Source organism: Colossoma macropomum, unplaced genomic scaffold (genome assembly GCF_904425465.1).
Source record: "Colossoma macropomum unplaced genomic scaffold, Colossoma_macropomum, whole genome shotgun sequence".
NCBI lineage: Eukaryota > Metazoa > Chordata > Actinopteri > Characiformes > Serrasalmidae > Colossoma > Colossoma macropomum.
This window is the reverse complement of record NW_023494785.1, coordinates 10,962,533-10,985,389: the sequence shown is the minus strand read 5'-3', so window position 1 is coordinate 10,985,389 and position 22,857 is coordinate 10,962,533. Positions and strand designations below refer to the sequence as shown.

The 22,857-nt window shown below is 37.3% G+C and overlaps 1 protein-coding gene across 1 annotated transcript; it reads right to left on the bottom strand.

The window, feature by feature from the left end:
* Positions 1-11,404: 11,404 nt before the first annotated feature.
* Positions 11,405-18,843, bottom strand: LOC118813377 (agouti-related protein-like). The gene is made up of 3 exons (XM_036578679.1): positions 18,599-18,843; positions 17,450-17,526; positions 11,405-12,050 (listed from the first exon to the last, which is right to left on the bottom strand). Exons 1-3 carry the CDS (start codon positions 18,681-18,683, stop codon positions 11,883-11,885), a joined length of 330 nt encoding a protein of 109 aa, XP_036434572.1. The 5' UTR covers positions 18,684-18,843; the 3' UTR covers positions 11,405-11,882.
* Positions 18,844-22,857: the final 4,014 nt, after the last annotated feature.

Sequence of the window (22,857 nt, the reverse complement as noted above, 5' to 3'; positions counted from 1 at the left end):
ATTAAGTAACCGAGATGTAAACAAAGTCATTCAGAGTGGTTTCATGTGAGATGGTTCATTGTAGAGAAACCTAATGACTCTAATTTCTTTACAGCGGTGGTGACAGGAATCAGGGGTCACTTCATTCACTGTCCAAAACTACCATATGTCTTCTGAGTTTTTATATGCGGCATTGATAAAGGTATAATAGCGGTACTATTATGCCTTACAGTGCCCTGGATGTACCTCTCCACTATAAATACGCAACAACAAAAAAAAAAAGCTGCTGTAAAGCTGCTGTAAAACAATGTCTTAGGCATCTGGTAACATATTCATAATTGTTTTGTGTGAAAACATTCTCTGATTTAGCTTTTAGAGGTATTAAATGTTTTTGTCTGGTTCCTATTACCCATGCTGTGAACATTTCTGACCTAGTAAATTTATTTAGAACAGAGCATTTCACATCAAATCACACTGAATGACTTTATATATTAATAACATAATTATGCAGAAACTTTGAAAAACTAAACTGTTAAACAGCTCTGTAGAGGTCATGGCATGTTGCCAATAAAAGTAAGGTAAGAAGGCAAGAAAAGAAGGACAGAAAGCATTTAAAACTTGCTAGGATGTTCAAAAACGTATTGTTAATCTTACAAAACTGTTAGGAAAGAACATCAGATATTTTTACATTTCAATGCATGAGTATTTCTTGGCTAGCTGTATGTCATTGCATCATTAATGTATGTGCAAGAGAGCCAATGGAAGGTCTAGAGGCGATTCTGTGGACAAAACCTAAAGCTACAGAGTTTGTTACTTTTGCATTTGGACTCTGTAGTGCTTTTGCTCAACACGAGGACCAAGGAATTCTACAGCCTTGGAGTAAACAGAGTGATGCATGTGTGCATACCGACTCCTACTTTTTTGGACATTTTGCTTAAATTCAAGAAATTATTCTTTGACTCTCGTCATCGATTACAAAATTATTGATTCTTACTTATACTGTCTACATCCCAACATCCCAACCACTGCAAAACTCTTTTGTCACAGTTATTACTAGTTAAACACATTTGTAGAGAAAATTATGACTTCTCCAAGAAAGGCAAAGAGTGAATATTTTCCTGAGTGTTTTCCTGTGTATTAAAAAAAACATCATAGAGAAAGAGAGAAGAAAGGAAAAGAGTAGGGAAGCTCTGCGCAATAAACACAACAATAAACTACGAAGACAGAAAGAATTCCTTTGGTGCTCACAAATCATCCTGAGAATAAAACGGTGCTATAAATAAAAGTGAAACAACACATAAAAACGTCAGAAACCTCCAAGATGATCCTCTGACTGCTCCGTTTTTTTAGGAACCTCCACTGATGTCCAACAGACCTGACAGAAACAACAAATGGATTAAAAAATGTGTATTTTAATACTTTACTACAACCACTCCACCATGATTGACCATAACTTTTTATCATTGCAGGAGATGTTTATTGTATCTCTTGCATGAGATGTAATCAACTTCGCATTGGCAAAACAAAAAGAACAGTGGCTGATTGTTTTGTTGAGCAGTTCTGAGGCATCAGCCTTGATGTCTTTACATTTCCAGTAGTTAGACACTTTATCCTCAGTGGGTATAACAGTAATTATGTTATTGTTAACATTGCTGGTTTTGCAATGGCAGCAATGAAGTTAGGAAACTTAAGGAAAAAAGAAACATCTGTACACACTCTTGACTTTGGAGCCCCACTGGAATGCAACATGTAAACATGTTGAAATTTGAATATCAGGTGATTCACCTCCAGCATTTGAAGCACTTTGCTTATACAGCTGATGAAGGCCCTCCATAATGAACAGTAACAGTATAGGCCCACAGATTCTATACCAGTGGTTCTCTGTCTGGGAGGACTCCCGCCCTGGAGGACTCCCGCCCTGTACATTTTAGAGTTTCTCCTGCTCCCAATGCACCTGATGCATCTATGAACTAATGTTGTATTCTGCATGAGATGCAACCAATGTTGCATTGGAGAAACACAGAGAACATTAACTGATTGTTTCCTTGAGCAGTTCTCATGTCTTCTCATTTCTAGTGGTTAGATACTTTATCTTTAATAGGTATATCAGTAATTATGTTACTCTTAACATTGCTAGTTGGTGGAATGGCAGCAGTGAAGTTAGGACACTTAAGGAAAAAATAAATACCTGAACTTTGGACCCCCCCTGGAATGAATGTTATGATTTAAACATGTTGAAATTATGAAATTGTCTTGAATATTAGCCGATTCACCTCCAGCATCAGAAGCACTTTGTTTGCACGGCTGCTTTCTGAGTGCCCTACACACCTGATTTAACAATGAAATAATTAACATGCCCTGGAACTGGGTGTTGCAGCAAGGAAACATCTACAATGTAATCTCCAGATCCAGGACTGAGAACCACTGTTCTGTACTATTTCTATCTGTAAAGGGACCATAGACCTAGATAGTACAAAAGTGTTACAATGACAAGTAGATGGCGCCACAGCACAGCATTTCACAGAGTCACATAAATTTTTAAGGCTTTTTAGATTCAGCTCCACAGTCAACATACAGTACATGTTGATGTTGCATTCCTCGCGGGGGTCATTTGCGCTCTTGTCAGCATGCACTCTATTTTGATAAAGTGGAGTAATTTAAGCAGTTTGTGTTCCGAAAGCTCTGCTGAGTTGTTTCTGACTTAAGGTAGATTGCCACTAAATTATTCTTATCATCTTACATGTCTTGCACGTACAGAGTTGTCAAGGATATATTTAAACTCCAGGGAGTAGAGAGCATGTTTACATACATTAATATTTAGGCCATCTAGTTTAACCCGGACTGTACTGCCATGTTGTACTGATAAGCCTTAATTTATATGTTCTGTGCATGGCTGGGGTTGATTAGTAGAATTTAGAAGGGAGGACCCCCCCCTTCCTCATTCTCTTGCTGGCTTCTTTTTGGTGGTTTGCAGATGCACAGCATATGGAAGAATTCTGTCTTTCTCTCACCCAAATTTTACACGAACCATAAGTGACTTTTATGGTCAGCATTACTAAGCTGCCTTTGTTTTTGATTATCCATAATAATTCTTTGCTCTACCACATGGTTAATGAGCAGTGAAATTGCTGGGCAATCTGGACATGATCATGTGTTCTATGTACAACTTGTTCGGTCTGGAGATCTTTTGTGTTTCGCAGATAGTTCTAGAAGGTAATACCTTTTTGGTGTTGTAAACAATACATGAGCTGATTCCAAATTGGAAGCTGAACTGTACAGCCAGTTATAGTTTCCACCTTAAGTCGTCCTCGGTAAGCCTGTTGCAGTGTTGAGGAAGCTGGAGTAAATGTTTCATTTCCCTTCACTCTTACCAAACCAACCCCATATGTCCCTCCACTCCCATGCTGAATACAGACCCCATTATGCGATGGAAATGAGAATAAGGTGTCACATTTGGCAACTCACATGCAAAGGTTTGGGCACCCCTGGTCAAAATTTCTGTTATTGTGAATAGCTAAGCAAGTAAAAGATGACCTGATTTCCAAAAGTTAAAGATGATACATTTCTTTAATATTTTATGCATGATTACTTTTTATTTTCATCTTTTACAATTTTAAAATAATAAAAAGGAAAACGAGCAAAGCAGAAGTTTTTGCATTCTGCATGGTCAGTACTTAGTAACACTATTTTTGGCAAGTAATACAGCTTGTAAATGCTTTTTATAGCCAGCTAAGAGTCTTCCAGTTCTTGTTTGGGGGATTTTTGCTCATTCTTCCTTGCAAAAGGCTTCTAATTCTTTGAGATTCTTTGACTGTCTTACATGCAGTACTCTTTTGATGTCTATCCACAAATTTTCAAAGATGTTAAGGTTCGGGGGACTGTGAGGGCCATAGCAAACCTTCAGCTTGTGCCTCTTAAGGTAGTCCAGTGTGAATTTTAGGTGTGTTTAGGATCATTATCCTTTTGTAGAAGCCATCCTTTCATCTTCAGCTTTCTTACAGATGATATGATGTCTGCTTCCAGAATTTGCTGATATTTAACTGAATCTACTCTTACCTCTACCAGTGGAATGTTACCTATGCCACTGGCTGCAACACAAGCCCAAAGCATGATCGATTCACTCCATTGCTTAACAGCTGGAGTGGTATTGTTTTCATTAAAAGTGTTTACATATTTTAATATATTTTAATATTTTAATTTCATCAGTCCACAGAACTTCCACAGAAGTTTCCAAATTGCATCAGGCTTGTTTAGACGTTCCTTTGCAAACGTCTGACATTGATTTTTTGTGGTGAGGACAGGAATGGTTTTCTTCAGATAACTCTGCCATGAAAGTTCTATTTGTGCAGGTGTCACCACCACTCCAGAGTCTGCTAAATCTTCCTTTTGCAGTCAATCGGGCGTTTTGATTTGCCTTTCTAGCAACCCTACAAGCAGTTCTCTGGGAAAGTTTTCTTGGTCTTCCAGACCTCAACTTGACCACTGTTCTTGTTGACAGTCGTTCCTTTATTACATTACAAACTGACGAAACAGCTATGGGCCGCTGCTTAGAAGAGCCCATGGCTGCTTATTGGTGAGACAAGGTTTGAGGAGTTAGTGTATTTATAAAGCTTTGAAATTTGCATCACCTGGACTTTCCTAACAATGACTATGAACAAGCCATAGCCATATGAACAAGCTAGTTAAGGTCTGAGACTTTGGTAAACATTAACATCTAACATAACAACTTTTTTTTCAGATTTGGCAGTTGAGATGGAGAGGTGGGATGTCCAGAGACAGAGAGTGAAAGCTTAAGAACAAAGACAAGGAGGTCTTTGGTGGGTCCAGGCTTGTGCTGCAGTCTGAACTAAAACTGATATCTCAGGTAAAGAAACAGGTAAATTCCCTTTGACAGCAACTTACAGACCAGTCTAAAAATTAAAAATAGTCTAAAAATTGGTCATAATAACTGATTGACTGATGAATGTGACTGACCACATTCCAGATAAGAAGTTTGTTCTGAACTTTGTTCCAGGACTTTTTTTGAAGCCTCTAATCTGGGTTTTCCTATGTGCCTGTACTTTGTTGTTCTTGAAACAGATGAGAAATTTGTATTGTGTGGTTACAATTCTACTGTCAGTCACTCCAGGAAAACATTAGAGTGAGTGTGGTCGAAGTTGTTTGCGGTTTCTACTACGAACTTGTTGCTTTGAATTCATTCCAGGGATTCCAGGAATTAGAATTTGAGAATTGCACCCTATAATAAAGATCCAGCTAGAATCACTTGAACTGGCTCTGTTCCCTTGGTAAAAGATTTTCCTTCATTGTGATTTACTTTTGTGTACATATATTATTTACATGAATATATAAGGTACAATCATTTGCAAAAGTTTGGGCATCCTTGATCAAATTACGTTTTGTTTAGAAAATTTACATTCTCTACATAGAAAGCACATTTTAATGCACAATTACATACAAAAATGATGCAACGTTATATTTTATGTTTGATTCTATTTCCAAGGTGCGAAACTCAAAAAAACAAACAGAAACTGTGCACTAAAGTTAGCTGAAAAATGCTACATTTCAGTTCCCTGTACTGAATGTGTATGAGCGTTTTTTCACTTAGAAAATAAACAAAACACGTCAATTGATTAGAAGAGTTAAAACCTTTTAAAACTCCCAGGATATAATTTACAGTATCTTAACATCTTCCTATTTATTTTCTATTTCAGTGATATACAGAAATGAGCAAGAATGCTTACAGAATCAGCAGAATCTAATAATCTAATTGGAGCATTCAACCCCAAACTGAATCTAGTATGTGATGACACCGAGAGCTAAACAATTCTCTGAGTTTCTATGGCTTCTGGCTTGAATAAAAGAGTTCATAACGAACCTGAACACTCAAGATTGACTTTCTTTCTAGCATTACTAATTGAAGTTGTCTGGCTTTGCATGAGTTGGTGTACGGAATCGTGCTCTGCTGTAAATTTATGATCATGTCCTTGCATATCGCTGCTGTCGGAAGAAAACCTTGTATCTCCATTTCTGTCATTTTTCAGTTTTTAACATAATTTGAAAATGCCTACTGTCCTTTACATTGTGTGTAAATTCCATGACAAATGGACCAAAAGAAATGTCCCAAATGACATGGGAAAGGTCTGGGACCATTGACTTACATTAAAAGTACAGTATTTTTTCTTCTCCTGTAAAGTTAACATTTTGGAGATACAAGGTTTTCTTATGACAACAGCGATGTGTAGGTTAAGAATTACATAATATAGGTAATTGACTCACTTTTAGTGCATAAAAACACACTCAAGGCTATAAGTGGACCTTGGAGTCACTTTCTTCTGAGTAATCCCCATCATCTTGTCATCACCACCAGTAATGAAGAACTGTTCTTGGAGACTGTGGCATTTTCTTGCACTTTTACATGTCCCTCTGTGCTCTCCAGATTCTCACCTCTGTTAATGTTATCATGCAATGTGATTTTTACTTCTCTTACTCTTCTGTAATGCAGTTTGGACTTACGTGATAATGTGGAATGTCTTCCAAAATGGCAAGGCTCTTTGTATCTTCATAACAAATACTAGGCCTCATTTCTACATAGCATTCCCCAGTGACACTCTTAGCAAAAAGGGTTCCAAAACAACAACGCCCAAAAAAGAAATTAAGTTTCTATAACAACAGCAGAACCCTTTTCCGATCCATTTTTAACCCACCCCCAACATGCCTTTAACTTTTAGGTCACATTTTGTTTGCTGTAATGGTTATGGCTTGTTTTTGGATTGTAGAACTGCAATAAGTAGAAATACAGTCAGTAAAAAATAATGGAGTCAAATCTTAATGACCAGAGTTTTTATTGTTTCCAATCTAAACTCACGGGGCTTTCTTTACAGATATACTATCATAGGATAAAATGTCACAAACTTAACCATGTGTCATTCTCTGTTAGTCTATTCCTGCTATGTTTGATGAATTTTGTTGCGAACTACATTTTCTGTCACGGAGAATCGCATCAATCAGTCATTTGAACAAATGTAGTCTCCACAAAACGCATGTCTTTGGCAAGATCAGGACCAAGGAGCGCATGTCTCTGTCATGAATGAGAAATCCGTTCAGCGGGGAGTCGACAAGTCCCGCTGTGCTGACAGCTGTCTTTATATCAACTTGGAGCGAGTCTGAGATGCGTGGTAGAGTTGCGAAAGTACAAGGAGTCAGCTCTTTTGCAGGCTTAACTTTTTCATTCCTGTGGACATATGTCACAGTGGATCCTTTCATTTATTATTCAGCTGCGTGGATTGAAAAACACACAAATAATCCTTTCCTATGGTTCAGCTGGCAACTGGCGGTAAGAACGCATCTGGAAACATTATTCACTGACAAATCGAGCCTGTGCTCTTACTTGGGAATGAATATATTTTCCAAAAATGCACGAATCCATTAATTATTTCGAGAGGACTAACAAAAATAACTGAAACTGTTTTGCATGCAGTCAGATGGATTAAGCAAGACAGATGAATTTAGAAAAAAAAGTTATTTATGACAAATAATTATAAACACAGAATTATCTATAATTTACAATGAATAATGTTAATGACATACTTCTAAGAATCCAGCAACATACACACATGGACACAGTGTTTAAAACCTCAATTCTTTGTACACACACACACACACATATATATATATATATATATATATATATATATATATATATATATATATATATATATATACATATTCTCAATTCTTTGTATATACAGTGATGTGAAAAAGTGTTTGCCCCCTTCCTGATTTCTTATTCTTTTGCATGTTTGTCACACTTAAATGTTTCAGATCACCAAACAAATTTAAATATTAGACAAAGATAACACAAGTAAACACAAAATGCAGTTTATAAATGAAGGTCTTTATTATTAAGGGAAAAAGAAATCCAAACCTACAGGGCCCTGTGTGAAAAAGTGATCCCCCCCCCATTGTAATCCATTAATTATTTCGAGGGGACTAAGAAAAATAACTGAAACTGTCTTGCATGCAGTCAGATGGATTAAGCAAGACAGATGAATTCAGAAAAAAAGTTATTTATGACAAATAATTATAAACACACAAAATTATCTACAATTTACAATGAATATATATATATATATATATATATATATATATATATATATATATATATACAAAGATTCTCAATTCTTTGTATATACAGTGGTGTGAAAAAGTGTTTGCCCCCTTCCTGATTTCTTATTCTTTTGCATGTTTGTCACACTTAAATGTTTCAGAACACCAAACAAATTTAAATATTAGACAAAGATAACACAAGTAAACACAAAATGCAGTTTATAACTGAAGATCTTTATTATTAAGGAAAAAAGAAATCCAAACCTACAGGGCCCTGTGTGAAAAAGTGATTGCCCCCCCACATAAATTAACTGTGATTTATCACATCTTTGGAAAGCTGAGTTCAATTTCCCTAGCCATACCCAGGCCTGATTACTGCCACACCTGTTCTCAATCAGAAAAATCACTTAAAAACTGCCTGACAAAGGGAAGTAGAACAAAAGATCCTCAAAAGCTAGACATCATGCTGCGATCCAAAGAAATTCAGGAACAAATGAGAAACAAAGTAATTGAGATCTGTCAGTCTGGAAAAGGTTATAAAGCCATTTCTAAAGCTTTGGGACTCCAGTGAACCACAGTGAGAGCCATTATCCACAAATGGTGAAAACATGGAACAGTGGTGAACCTTCCCAGGAGTGGCCGGTCGACCAAAATTACCCCAAGAGCGCAGCGACGACTCATCCAAGAGGTCACAAAAGACCCCATAACAACATCCAAAGAACTGCAGGCCTCACTTGCCTCAGTTAAGGTCAGTGTTCATGACTCCACCATAAGAAAGGAACTGGGCAAAAATGGCCTGCATGGCAGAGTTCCAAGACGAAAACCACTGCTGAGCAAAAGGAACATAAAGGCTCGTCTCAGTTTTGCCAGAAAACATCTTGATGAATTTTTGGGAGAATACTCTGTGGACTGATGAGACAAAAGTTGAACTTTTTGGAAGGTGTATGTCCCATTACATCTGGCGTACAAGTAACACAGCTTTGCAGAAAAGGAACATCCTACGAACAGTAAAATATGGTGGTGGTAGTGTGATGGTCTGGGGCTGTTTTGCTGCTTCAGGACCTGGAAGACTTGCTGTGGTAAATGGAACCATGAATTCTGCTGCCTACCAAAAAATCCTGAAGGAGAATGTCTGGCCATCTGTTTGTGAAGCTCAAGCTGAAGCGCACTTGGGTTCTGCAGCAGGACAATGATCCAAAACACACCAGCAAGTCCACCTCTGAATGGCTTAAGAAAAACAAAAGTAAGACTTTGGAGTGGTCTAGTCAAAGTCCTGACCTGAATCCGATTGAGATGCTGTGGCATCACCTCAAAAAGGCGGTTCATGCTTGGAAAACCCTCCAATGTGGCTGAATTACAATAATTCTGCAAAGATGAGTGGGCCAAAATTCCTCCACAGTGCTGTAAAAGATTCATTGCCAGTTATTGCAAACGCTTGATTGCAGTTGTTGCTGCTAAGGGTGGCCCAACCAGTTATTAGGTTTAGGGGGCAATCACTTTTTCACACAGGGCCCTGTAGGTTTGGATTTCTTTTTTCCTTAATAATAAAGATCTTCAGTTATAAACTGCATTTTGTGTTTACTTGTGTTATCTTTGTCTAATATTTAAATTTGTTTGGTGATCTGAAACATTTAAGTGTGACAAACATGCAAAAGAATAAGAAATCAGTAAGGGGGCAAACACTTTTTCACACCACTGTATGTATATATATATATATATGTAGCTCATCTGTTGCGGCACAGTTTGTTTTGGTCATCCTGTAGTCCTTCATCAGTGGGCACAGGATGCTGCCCACAGGAGACTGTTGGCTGGATATTTTTGAACTATTCTCAGTCCAGACATGACACTGAGGATGCAATAACTGTACATACAAGGTAGCTGAGCCTAATAAAGTGCTCAGTTAGTGTATGACACAAAGTGTTTGGACAATGACATCATTTTGGCTCTATACACCACCACAATGGATTTGAAATAAAGCAGTCAAAATGTTTTTGAAATATAAACTTTCAGCTTTAATTCAAGGGGTTTAAGAAACACCTTGCATTAACCGTTTAGGAATTACAGCCAATTTTTTGGAAGCTATGGAAGGCAGCTACAGTAATGGCCTGGGGATTTGCGTCCAAGTATTAAAAACAATTCTTGCTTTTATAGTTATGTTGGTTTGTCCAATTACTTTTGAGCCTATGGAAATGGAGGGACTTTGTAAAAAAGCTATGTAAGCTATGTAGGCTGTAATTTCTAAACGGTTAATGCAATATTTTTGTTAAACCCCCTGAATTAAAGTGAAAGTCTACACTTTAATCACATCTTGACTGCGTCATTTCAAATTCATCGTGGTGGTATATAGACTACAAAGGTAAAATTACAAAAATTATGTTTCTGTCCAAATTCTTTTAAAAAAAATAGCAAAAATATACAATATGCCATAACTTTTTCATTGGTTACAATTTTTCCCTCAAAATGTTAAATTCAGTAAATAGTCATTGTGCGTTAAAATGTACAGAAGTGTGTCGTCTGTTCTTTTAAAAATGTTTGCACTTCTGAAATTTGACAGTATGTCTGACGTTTACACATTACTGATATAATTGTTGCATTTAAATATCAAAAGTGTCCAAATTTCGTATAGAAATATAATCAGAAAATACATAGACACAAATATGTGGCAGGAAGGGTGCAAAGAATTAAAAGTGATTCTGCTATAGAATTGTGGAGGCATGTATGAGTCTAGTTAAAAAAAAGACTCGTGATTTAAATACCATATTTGGTAAAAGACTTGGTAATACAACTGTTTTTTTTTATTAAACCAAGAACATATTGAGACACACAGCCAGATGTTCTCAAGCAAAGGGTTACTGAAATCTAAAATGCAGAAATAGCAGAACAGAAACGTTATTAGTAACATATTAACCTTGAGTAGCACTTCTTAGAAGGATTTATAAAACAGAATTCATATGTTACGTCTGTTACTATCATGTATCCATCTAGCAGATATTCAAAATGATGGTCCACTTGAGCTTAGTGGGATCAATATGACCCAATAGAGCAGATGTAGGTTTGTTTCGTGTCTAGCAGTAGTTTGCTGAAGAGCCCTACTGCCATTTCTGAAAAACAACCACCAAACAAAGGAGAAAAAACCTTAAATGAAGCATCATTAAACAATGACTGGCTCTGTTTGGTGTGTCTTTGGCAGCCTGTCTGCCCCACATCAGTGCAACCAATTAGAACGACTCCATAACAAGTAGAGAACTGCTTGTTAAAAAAAAAAAAAAGAAATTTCATTTGTAGCTGCATGACGGCAGTCATTGCTCCTAGTAACTGATGGAAAGGTTAGTAAACAATATACTTAAAAATGTAAAAAAAATAGATGTTACTAGTAAGAAAAATAAAAATTAATAGTAGTAGAAATTACTATTGTCTTTATAATCACTTCATTGTTTGTTAATTTTTCTTGTCTTGACAAATGTGATAATGATTAAAAACACACAATAAATACATTACAGAAGCAATGAATACATGCTTATCTGAGGGAAATAAGCACTTCATGCAGTACAAAATCAATATGTTTGTCTGAGGCACTCTGAGGAAAATGGTTTGTAAGAGGTCACCTCTGTCAGAGAGAGCTCAGCTGAGAGTGAGGCAGACTTGCAGGTTGTGATATAGCCAGGGTTCAGTGTATTGCACTGAACGGTTTGCGTAGACCGCATACCACTGCTTTACCATCAGCAATGATAGCTGCTGTGTCCGCTCTGTCTGCTTTGTGTGTGTGTGTTTGCACATGTTTGTGTGTGTATGTGTGTTTAAGTCTTTTTCTGGCAGTGGCGGCCGAGTCTCCAGCAGTAGCAGATAGAGTTGAAGAATCGGCAATGGCAAGATGCGCAGGGGTCACAGCAGCGCGAGTGAGGAAAACAGCTTTCTGACACTCTGGAGCAACGAGGAGTTTCCGGCACAGCATCTACACGAGGTTTCTGAATTAAACACACACATGGACACGATTGTTTTTGTACAGTTTATATATGTATGTGAGTAATAATAATAGCAATAATGATAATAATGTGACACATATTGTGTATTCTATATACAGTAACCACCCTGTTGATCTTTAATATCCAGTCAAAACATAAAGAACAAGTTATTATTTTTTCAGCATCAGGAAACAGATACTTAACAGCAAATTACACAAAAGCCTAAGTAACTAAATACAATCTGTTTAGTATTTTTTCAGTATTTAGTGTCCACGCTTTACCTTCATAATAGCTTCTTTTCAGGAGACTTGCTTTCAGTTTTTTAAAGCAAACATAAAAATATCTTGCTTCTCAAAAATGCTCCAAACTTCAGACAGTAATGGTGGTCTACCAGGTCTTGCACGAATTTTTAGAAGTTCCATTTTTTTCTGTATCATTTCTGTTAACACTCCTGCTTTTCACTTTTTTCCTTTGACTTACTTTCCCTTTCCTTATGCAAGTGTATTTTCTTTTATCTAGTCTCCTCAGAGATTTCTCTTTTTAGCCATTTTAGATGCTCATGAGAAAGGTGAGTTTGGGTAGTTCTTGTGTGAATGTGTCTCTTTGAAGGGGAACATAATGTTAGTGACTCTTTGTGAACAGCTTTGGATGGGATGCAGCCGTAACTGGTTGGTTTTAAGACTAGAAGGATTGAAGAGGTAAAGTGGCAGTAGAGTGAACAAAAGTAAAAAGTGGACAAACTGATTGCTGAGACATTTGACATTATTCTTGGTGTTGAAGACATTTGTGTAATTTTTTGTAAAATATATTTTTCCTTCTGAAAAAAGAATAACTTACTTTCCACTGAGCAGGTTTTATCCTGACTAGTATATGTGATAACGGCTCAAATGGCAGTGAAAAAGAGGCCCGTATGTGTAAAACCTGCAGACAGCTCTTCTCATTAGTGAATTCAGCTACTTTAAGGTGCACTGTGCACATACTGATCGTATAATCTCCATCGAAAAGCATTGCCAGCAGAATGGAAATATCTGTAGCCGAAGCACATGAGCCTAAGGTCGCCATGCCCACAAGAGATGAAGGGGTATTAAGCCTTTGGCATGAGTTGGAGTGGTGTTTGTGATCCAACATCAGTACCTGACCTCACTAATCCTTTTGTGGCTGAACGCAATCAAATCCTCACAGCAATGTTCCAACATCTACTCTAAGGACTTCCCAAAGAAGTAGAGACTATTACTGCAGCAAAGGAAGACAAATTCCCTATTAATACACTTGAATTTAGAACAAACACTGGAGGTGATGTCTACAAGCTTTTGGACGTACAGTGTACACCTTGAAATCTTGTTTTGTGGACTCTAAACACTTTGATTTGCCCCCTAAGGCAAGTGCCCAAAGCCATAGGCCAAAACAATATTCTAATACATTTATTCTGAAACAGTTTCTTTTAGATGCTTCAAAAGCTTAGAACTGCTTGACTCATTTGTCATCTTAGACATTTTCTGTTTGCTTTTTTCTAGTGGCTAAAACTGAAAGATGGACAGAGACAGTCTGTAAGATTTTATTTGTGATCTATGTGAAAGAGAAAAGTAGAGGGGCCATCACAGCGGATGGGTGAAGTTTAAGAGATCAGACTCTATTTGCAGCGTAATGCAGTTGGGGTGGACAGAGAAACTATACTTTAAGAGATAACATTAAGAGGATATGTTTTGTTTTTTAGTGGCATGTGATGCATTTTTCTTTTTTAAATGTACTTGAGTAAGGCTACCAGTGGTGGACGAAGTACACAAACCATGTAATTGAGTTAAAGTAGAGATAAAATATTACTCCAGTAAAAGTTCCTCCCTTTAGACCTCCACTTCAGTAAAAGTACAAAAGTATTTGCCTTCAAATGTACTTAAGTATCGAAAGTAAAAGTACTAAAAGATTAATTATGACTCTAATGTCCTATTATCATTTTTGTAACAAGACTCCAGTGTCACTCTTGGTAAACCAATCTATTAATAGAATGTCATTAATCAGTCTGACACTGATGTCTATTACAATTATAAGAACAAAACACTGAAGGCAAACAATCTCCATTAGGTAGAACCGAGGGGCTCTGAAATAACATTTTGCGAACAAGCAAAGTTTCAGTTTAAGATTTAGTTGCAACTTAGTTACAAGTTTGAGTTTAATAAAAACTTGCTTTAAACTCAGATTCACAAATGAGTTTTCCTTTACTAAACTGCATCTGTAGGTCTCTGTTCATACACATAAACTAGCAAAAACAAATTTACTATAGCATGAAATAATGTTTGTATAAATTCAGAAAATAGACACGTCAGTCACAACTGCATATGTGTACATATTTCTAGATTGTGGTCTATTTACACAAAGTTAGGTTAGTTCCATCATTTATGTTGGAACAGACTCTCCCAAAATTTTATGCCTCTGCACTGACGTTGAACCGTATGCTTGCACTAGGTTGGTATGTCCAACAGGTCAAAACAAGCTCAAAACTAAGTGTGCGCTGTGCCCGATTGGTGTTTTTGCTTCGCTATTCTTTCATTTTGACGTGTTACGTTTTTATACACACATAAGCCAAAAGGAACGACAGATTTCGCTAAATGTAGTGGAGTAAAAAGTAAGATATTTGACTTTGAAATGTAGTGGAGTGAAAGTAAAAAGTCACCAAAAATGGAAATATTTCAGTAAAGTACAGATACACAAAAAAACTACTTAAGTACAGTAACAAATTACATTTACTTTGTTACTGTGCACCACTGAAGGGTACAAATAATCAATTTCAGTAATACTGGGGTACAGTATAAGTCGTCCAAGTAAGTCAAGTAGTTTCCACGCATACATGCAATAAACTTTCAGTAAGTATTAAACAAGTTAAGTGAACTCTGAGCTCTTTAGGGCTCTATCTTTCTATATTTTTTATATATTGTAAAACAGGGGTGTCCAATCTTATCCGCAGAGGGCCGGTGTGGCTGTAGGCTTTTATTCCAACAAAGCAGGAGATCACCTGATGAAATGTTTGAAGACTAAGACCAACTGAATAAAGAATCAGGTGTGCTACAGCTTATTTGGAGTGAAAACCTGCAGATAAACTGGCCCTTTGCGGATAAGATTGGACACGCCTGTTGTAGGGAATCCTTTGTCATGGGAAGGTAAAGTCACATTCACTTTTTTACCCACATTCACTTTTTTTATACAATACCCAAATGTATTATATTTTCATTAAAATGTCACAAGAGCTCAGAGTAACTTTTCTACATCATTACAAAAGCAATGAATGAAAGGGTTCATTGTTTACAATAATGGTCTCTTAAAGGGAACACTGACTGTTAATAAATGTAAGCCTCAATATGGTGTACATGTCCAATACTGTTGAAATATTTTGTAAATATTTTGTATATTGTAAAAAATATTTATTATTAAAAAATAGACAAAAGTTCTCTACTTGTACGTTGCTGTTTTTTTTTGTGGTATCAAATAGCTGCTCTCTCTCTTTTGTCCATTCAGAAATGAACAGCAAGCTAAAAAACTAATTCAATTCAAATACATCATTCAGCCTTTCTAACTTTAGGTACAGCGCGACGTCACCCAAAAGAAAAACTTTGATTCTTATTTCCATCAGACTGACTCCACTGCCAACCATATGACATCATCACAGTGCGACAGTGGTAACCTACATTACTAATCTTTAATATTTAAATACAAAATTCCCACTTGCTGTCCCATGATTTTATGTCACTACCACAACACAGAATTTTAGTGTGTAAGCAGAGCCTTATTTTAGCCACACCCTTGCATTTTAGAACAGGAAGGGAGACTGCATGCCTGTCCCTCATGGCCACATGATGAGCAGTCAGATCCCATTGTTTTGAAGTAAATGTGTCTCAAATGGGAAAATTAATGTGATTTTCTGCAACGATGTAACCATTTTTGTTCTTTAATAATTAAAAATTATGATTTTGTGTATGTACAACTGTTTAAAGCTACATTTATTAGTCATGTGCTGGCTAGTGTTTTTGAGTCATGCTCAATTGTCACTACCAAAACATTTGATAAAGTTTCTGTAGTGTTATGATTGTTTTGGTAGTGACAAAATGGAAAGTTCAGTCATTTATTTTAACAAAATAATCATAACTAAGGTACAAAAGGATTTTAGTCTAAAGTCTAAGTCAGTTAAAAGTCTGAAATGTGTCTTCTACTCTGACTCTGAACCAATTCAGTAGAATGATCCATATAATAAAAAAATCCATTTGGTTAAAAGGTTATATTTTAATAGCATTGGACATGATACAGTATTTAAAGGCATACATGTCAGCGTCCCCTTAAAGATTATTCACTTTTGGTTCCTGCACTGCCTAAGAACGGGGTACATTATGTGTTTTCCAGTATATTATTATTGTTGTTGCAGCTACTGTTATTATTAATATTATGATTCTTTGTATTATCATTAAACGTGCTTTCTTCATCACTATATTGATGCACAAATGCACTGAATTATCAGTGCAGTGAGTTTTAGTGTTATTGACCTAATACTGTTTGCTGGCTGAGTTGCTGACAGATCCTGTGGAATGTGGAATATTATATGCAGGTGGTCAGTGCATGAACGTGACTTTACATTAGTACACAGGAAGGCAGTGAGCAGCCCACCTGCTTCAAGTGCAAAAAATCTGCAAGATAAAATATCCCTTTTTTTTGGCTGCAGACACTGCATTCTGTGAACATCTGATACCTGAATGCTGAATGTAGTTCAGCAAAGCTGCTGCTTCACATTAGATTTGCCACCTCTGTTTTCTCTTTTTTTAGAAGAACTTGAATACATTCTTAGATCTCTGCTGAAAAGAAATATGCAAAAAAAGGCTTTGAAGAGAAAGTACAGCTCTAACAGTGGACAAAAAAAGAATGCAAAGAATATTCCTGATACTCCTTTGTGGACAACAGTAATTGTTGCCATTCCCCTCGGCGAAAGCTTTGCATGTTTTGGATCCAAGGTCAATTTCAGATATGCACCACAGCTGACTGTTATTTTTGCGGCTGATTTATTAAGACGGTGAGTTTTGTCTGTAAGCATGTACAAAATGCAGAAGAAACAGCAGCATGATAAACAACTGGTCAGTTGATTCAGTAGGGACAAAGATCTATGCTTCATCTGCCTGGGGCCATGGGGAGCATTCCTCCCTGTCAGCTCTAAAGCCAGCGTTGCACAATAACTCACAGAGTTAAAGCCAGATGCAAATCAACTCAGCTCGCTGTATATACAGACATATAGGATGTTGGTTTTTCTGATCTGATTCTCACTAATCTGGATGACAGGAAACTTTTCCTCCTGGACGAGGTTAAAGTGGTTTTATTATGTGATAATAAACATTAATTAAGTTAATTAACACCCTGTAATATAAAATTACCTTTGCTCGTAATTTTTGATACTCCACAACTCCCCTTCTTGCAAACAGTGTCCGTGGTTTTCCTGGATTCCACAGTTCTGTGGGAAAGATGAGAGCAACGCTGAACTCTTTGCAAATGTTGGAAGAATATATCATCCATCTCCAATATGATAACTTTTCAGGAGAAGGAAAAAAGCAATTCTTTAATTTTAATATAATTAAAATAAAGAGGTTTTATTACTAGCAGTTTTGGACCACATCTGCAAGTCTATTCATCATGAAATTTCACACAATGTAAAGAGCAGCTTATATTTTCAAAAAAGTGGAAATGTATGGTTTTGTTCTTATAGCAACAGTAAACTGGAGTTGGATCAAGCATTGCACTGATCTTTGTGATGGACTCAAAATAAGCTAGAGGTACATTCTTAAAAATGAAAATGCCAAAAGAGTTCTGTGGAGCCATGCTATAGGAGAACCAATTTTTCCAGTACTTGGTTCTTAAAAGAGCTGTTTTGGTAAATGAGATGTGAGTGTGAAGAACCTTTCTGAAGGTTAAGACCACATAACATTTCTGTATTGGAACCATACGTCCCAGCCAGTAACCATTTAGGAACATTTGTTTTTTTAAGAGCATGGACACAGCAGAGCTCTAGCTCTGGTTTCTGTGTGGGGGCCAGTCAGGGTCAGAGGGCAGCACACCATGAGAGGAGAACATGAGCTTCAGCGCTGTCAATATGGCTCATTTGGGAGTCCACATGGGCTTAGAGAGCTATAGAAAGGATTAGGCTTAGTTGTAAACAGCCTGTAAAACTGCTTTCAGCTCACAGATCTCATAGAACGAGACAACCTATTAATGACTATCATAATTAGAAAAGATAAAGTAGTAAACTACTACTACTACTGCTACTACTACTACTACTATGACTACTACTACTAATAATAACAATAATAAAAACAGCAACAAAATAACAAGACAAAAAAGACAAGATGAAGGCAGCGTAGCAAAAGCTGTCACAACTTCATTCAGCAGAAATCAGTCAGTAGGGTAAATAAGCAGTGGGATAGCAGACTATCCGTTCCTGCTGGGAACCCTTGAAATGTGAGTATTTAAGTGAGACGGGAATGTTGTTTTTGTATGAGTTAGAGGAGCTGATGCTGAAAGCGCTTTACCTGAGTGGAGGAGGGGGAGCTCCTGTGCTGAAGCAATCACAAGCGCAGCCTGGATGAGACAAATCCAGAACAGGACGAGCTTCATCTCTGCTTCCAAAACACGCACTCACACTCAAATGCCAGACGAAGCAGATACGAAGGTCAAGGAATATGAGCGAGGAGCAAAGCGATGAGAGAAGGTATCGAATACCACAAGTTTTTGGCGGAGGTCCTTCTGTAGTTTGGTCCAGCGGTCGACAGCATGGTGTATTATAGGGCCGCTGTGGCCCCGCCCCTAGCCTGGAGATTTAGGGGGCTTCACATTAACCCACTGCTCTGGAGACATGTGGCTTGGGGTTTCCACCCGTTGTTCAGTCTCTGTGTCCGCATTTGAAAGTTATTTGACTGTATTCTGCAGCCTCCTCTCCGCGGATGCTTACTTTTTTTGGACATTGGTGTCACTTAGCAGACAAACTCTTAGTTAATTACACAGGCAATGCCATTTAAATGTAACAGCCAATCATAAAGAACAGCTACAAAAGTGTCCATGAAACCCCCCACCCAAGAAAATGGAAGTGCTATGTGCAAGAAGACTTCAAAATGAATAATTCAAGACAGATATAATGGTCAAAACAGAAGGTCAGAATGTGTCACTGTCACTTTTCTTCAACAATGGTGTCGCTCAGATCCTTTAAACATTCTGATTGACATAAATAAACAAACAAACAAACAAATAAATGTATAAACTAATTCATACCAACTAATTCATATTAGTGTTCATGGCACTATTAATCAGTTAACCATTATCACTATTCAGCAACTCAAATCAGCATACATCAAATTACATCAGCTACTTATTGAGGGATAGGCTGCGTCCAAAACAGTATACTATACATACTACACTAGTGAATGAACTTCTAATGTTGATGCGCTATTTTGACAACTTACAGCAGTGTACAATTTTGGACTCAGCTATAATCACAGATTTGAATTACAGCTGCCTCTTATTTTATTATTCAGCCAGCACAGATCACACAGCTAACTAAGTCATATATGTTACCCGAAGCTAACATTACCGATTGAGGCAAAGTCAAATATAGCGAACAACTGGAAGGTGAGTCTACTAGACATTTGTTTATATTGGGGGGGCAATGCTGGGGAGCTTTTTACCCCTTTAGCCGATGTTTGGCATTGGGCATGGTGACCTAAGGCTTGTGTGCAGCTGCTCCAGAGTGTCTCATTCTACTGCCAGTGCTTTTCAAAGGACATTGTACGAGCTGTGCGTGACGCCTGTGTCAACGATGTGTGCAGCTTAAAGTAGTTGAGTTCACTAATTAGGAAACGTGTCTGAACACTTTTTGGACATACAGTGTATCAAAACAAAGACATTCTCCAACAACAACACCACCAAATTTCTTTCACACCTTGTAAACATTGCCTGCCAAAAGAGCTGCATAATGTGAAAACAAAGCAGAAGTGTTATTGTCTCCATTAAAACTCTTGGTACGAAAATAGCTTAATGTTAGATTTCCTAGAAAACACATTAAACTATGTTATGTAATGGAAGTTCATGCTTTAGGTTGAGATCATAAGATCATCCTTTTGGCAGCAGACAGTGACCAATAAGGTGCGTGAAAAACTCGGCGTTCCTGGCTTGTTATTTAAGTACGTTAGGCATTTCAGAATATCCCCTGAAGATGTGAGAACTGAGACGTATCTGGAGGATTTCAAAAACAGGCAAGCAACTCTCAGAGACGTAAAGTCTACATCAAGTTTGACTGGCCTTGTTTGGGCTTATCTAGTAATATCTGTGTGGGGAAAAGGTCAGTGGTTGGCTTGAAGCACGAGATGCCTCACAGCTGTAAAACACCGTATGACTTTTTAGTGTAGGAGTGTTTTCATTCTGAAACATTGCTTTGCCTTGAAGTGCCATCGAGCGTGCTGATTTAGTTTCCCCACATAACAAGAGGGGTCACTAGGAAAATGGAGTCTGCTGTTAAGTAACCGAGCCCGGGGAGATCTAGTAGTCCCTGTGCTGTGAGTGTGAAAACATTAGTTTAAGCAAGTGATATGTTGCATCATGCTCCAACCATGGAGCAGCTATAAATTGCATTTTATTCCAACCCATTCCAACCTATTTAAGGAGTTTTCTTTAGTTTTTTACTTCTCGTCCATCCGCTTTGTCCTTGGCACTAGCTAAGAAGTTTTTGTCTTGGCCCTAGACTCGGACTCTGTGGACTCTTTGTTTTCCCAGAGAAGACAAATCATTCAAGAAAACGTTTGACCTTTTTCATGATTTGCAGGTAGAGCAGGAAGCAGAAAAGAAGTCTCGGGTTACTCCCTTATGCGACGATTGAAAAAGCTTCTCATCACAGTTAATGAGCACTTGGCTCCACTTCACTCAGCTTTGAATTGGTTCCCCAGCCTTTCTCTGAACTTATTCCAATGGATTGCCCTTTATCCTGTTATCGTATCAGAGATCATGCACTTAGTCACATCAGCTTGACACCATAAGGAGTGCAGTAATGATTCATTTGACATGACTCAACTTAGCATCCGGCAGTCTGTGGAGGTTTGAAGGTTATGTAATGGTTAGTGTTAGTGTATAAGGACCGTAGAGTGTCATATAATATGCAGTAAATTTACACTCCCTCCTCGTAATATTCAGACAAACAAGCACATAACACTTCAGCAAGAAATGACTGTGAAAGTGTTGATATTAACCAGCCAAACACGCCATGGTGCCTAACAATGCACTGATAGCGATAAAGAATTATTATGGTAAAATTACATTACAGGAGTTATGCATTGGCAAAAGAGAATTCAAATGATTTGACAGGTTTAATATGACACTCTGAACTTTCTTACCCTTGAGCATTTTGTAAATACTCCCAGAAATGTTTCATAAGGCTATTAGCTATTGGCATATCACACATCACGAACGTCAAATGTTTAGGGTGAAAGAAGTCCTATAACTACAACCTTATGCTTGTGAGATTCTAGTAAGACCTGTTAGGGATTCAATGTTTTTATCTGGAACAGTGCTTGTGAGATTCTACTGATAAATAGTGATTTTATGTGTTAGTGTGTTCATTTAACCCTTTTCTTGTGGCAGCACAGTATTACTTGTAGTTATCATCCAGCACCTGGTTTGGCTAATCAACACTTAATTATGTTTTATCAGGAGTGCTGGTGATGGAATAAGGAGGGGCATTGTGGAGAGATCTCGAGTCAAACCTTGTTCCTCAGACTACCTCACGAGACATTAACTACTGTTTTGAAAAGACAAAGTGCTTGATTATCAGCAGCACATCAACAACATATCAGTGAAGTAGCAGTAGTGAAGCATCTGAATACATTGATGTAAATATCTTGTAGAAGTTCTCTTGATCCGTTACTTACATTAAGTAAATGTATTGTTAATATGTTACTTGCAAAACCCAACCCTAACCCTGGCCCTAATCCTAACCCTAACCTTAACCTCAACACCAAACCTAATCCTAACCCTAACCTTAACCTCAACACCAAACCTAATCCTAACCCTAACCTTAACCTTAACCTCAACCCAAAACCTAATCCTAACCCTCATATGTTTTGACATGTTACTGAGAGTCTGTTCAGTGTTTGTTTCATTTGAAAAGCACCACTCAAAATAAAGTGTCACCGGACCCACTTACAGCTGAGATAAACAGTTTTAAATGATGTGCTTAAGAAAAACTTAGAGAAGGTCTGGAAGCTGAAGTAAAGAGAGAAGGTACACAAACTACTGAAAAAATTGGAATTATATTCAGTTGTTGAGGCCCCTGTGTAATTTTCTGGTAAACATATGTTGTCTGCTTTCTTCCAGATGCTGAAAATTGAATATTTTGATGATGAACAACTCAAATTGTATCCAGCAAAGAGACGCAGTTGGAAAAATGAGTAGATCATTAAAATCAGCCAAGGTCAGTCCTCACAGCTTCCCTAAGTAAATTCTAAGTCTCAAATTTCTTATGTACGCGTACTTACCTCTCAGAGAATGTTTAATAAATAAAATGGCACAGTGTCAAGCATCTGGAGTGGAAACAATTGTTAAATGTGTGAAATAAATCAGTAAGCAACCACCAATCAGAAAGGTTCAATAAAGCCAGCATCCTTTTTAATGCAGTTTTAGTACATGTTTGTCTGGAGTATTTCTTTTCTTTTCGTTTCTTTTCTTTTCTTTGTTCAAGTATACTGCTGTATTTTGGAAATACTTGTTTTTCTTTGGACAGCAATGATATACACAGTCCCCCCAAAAA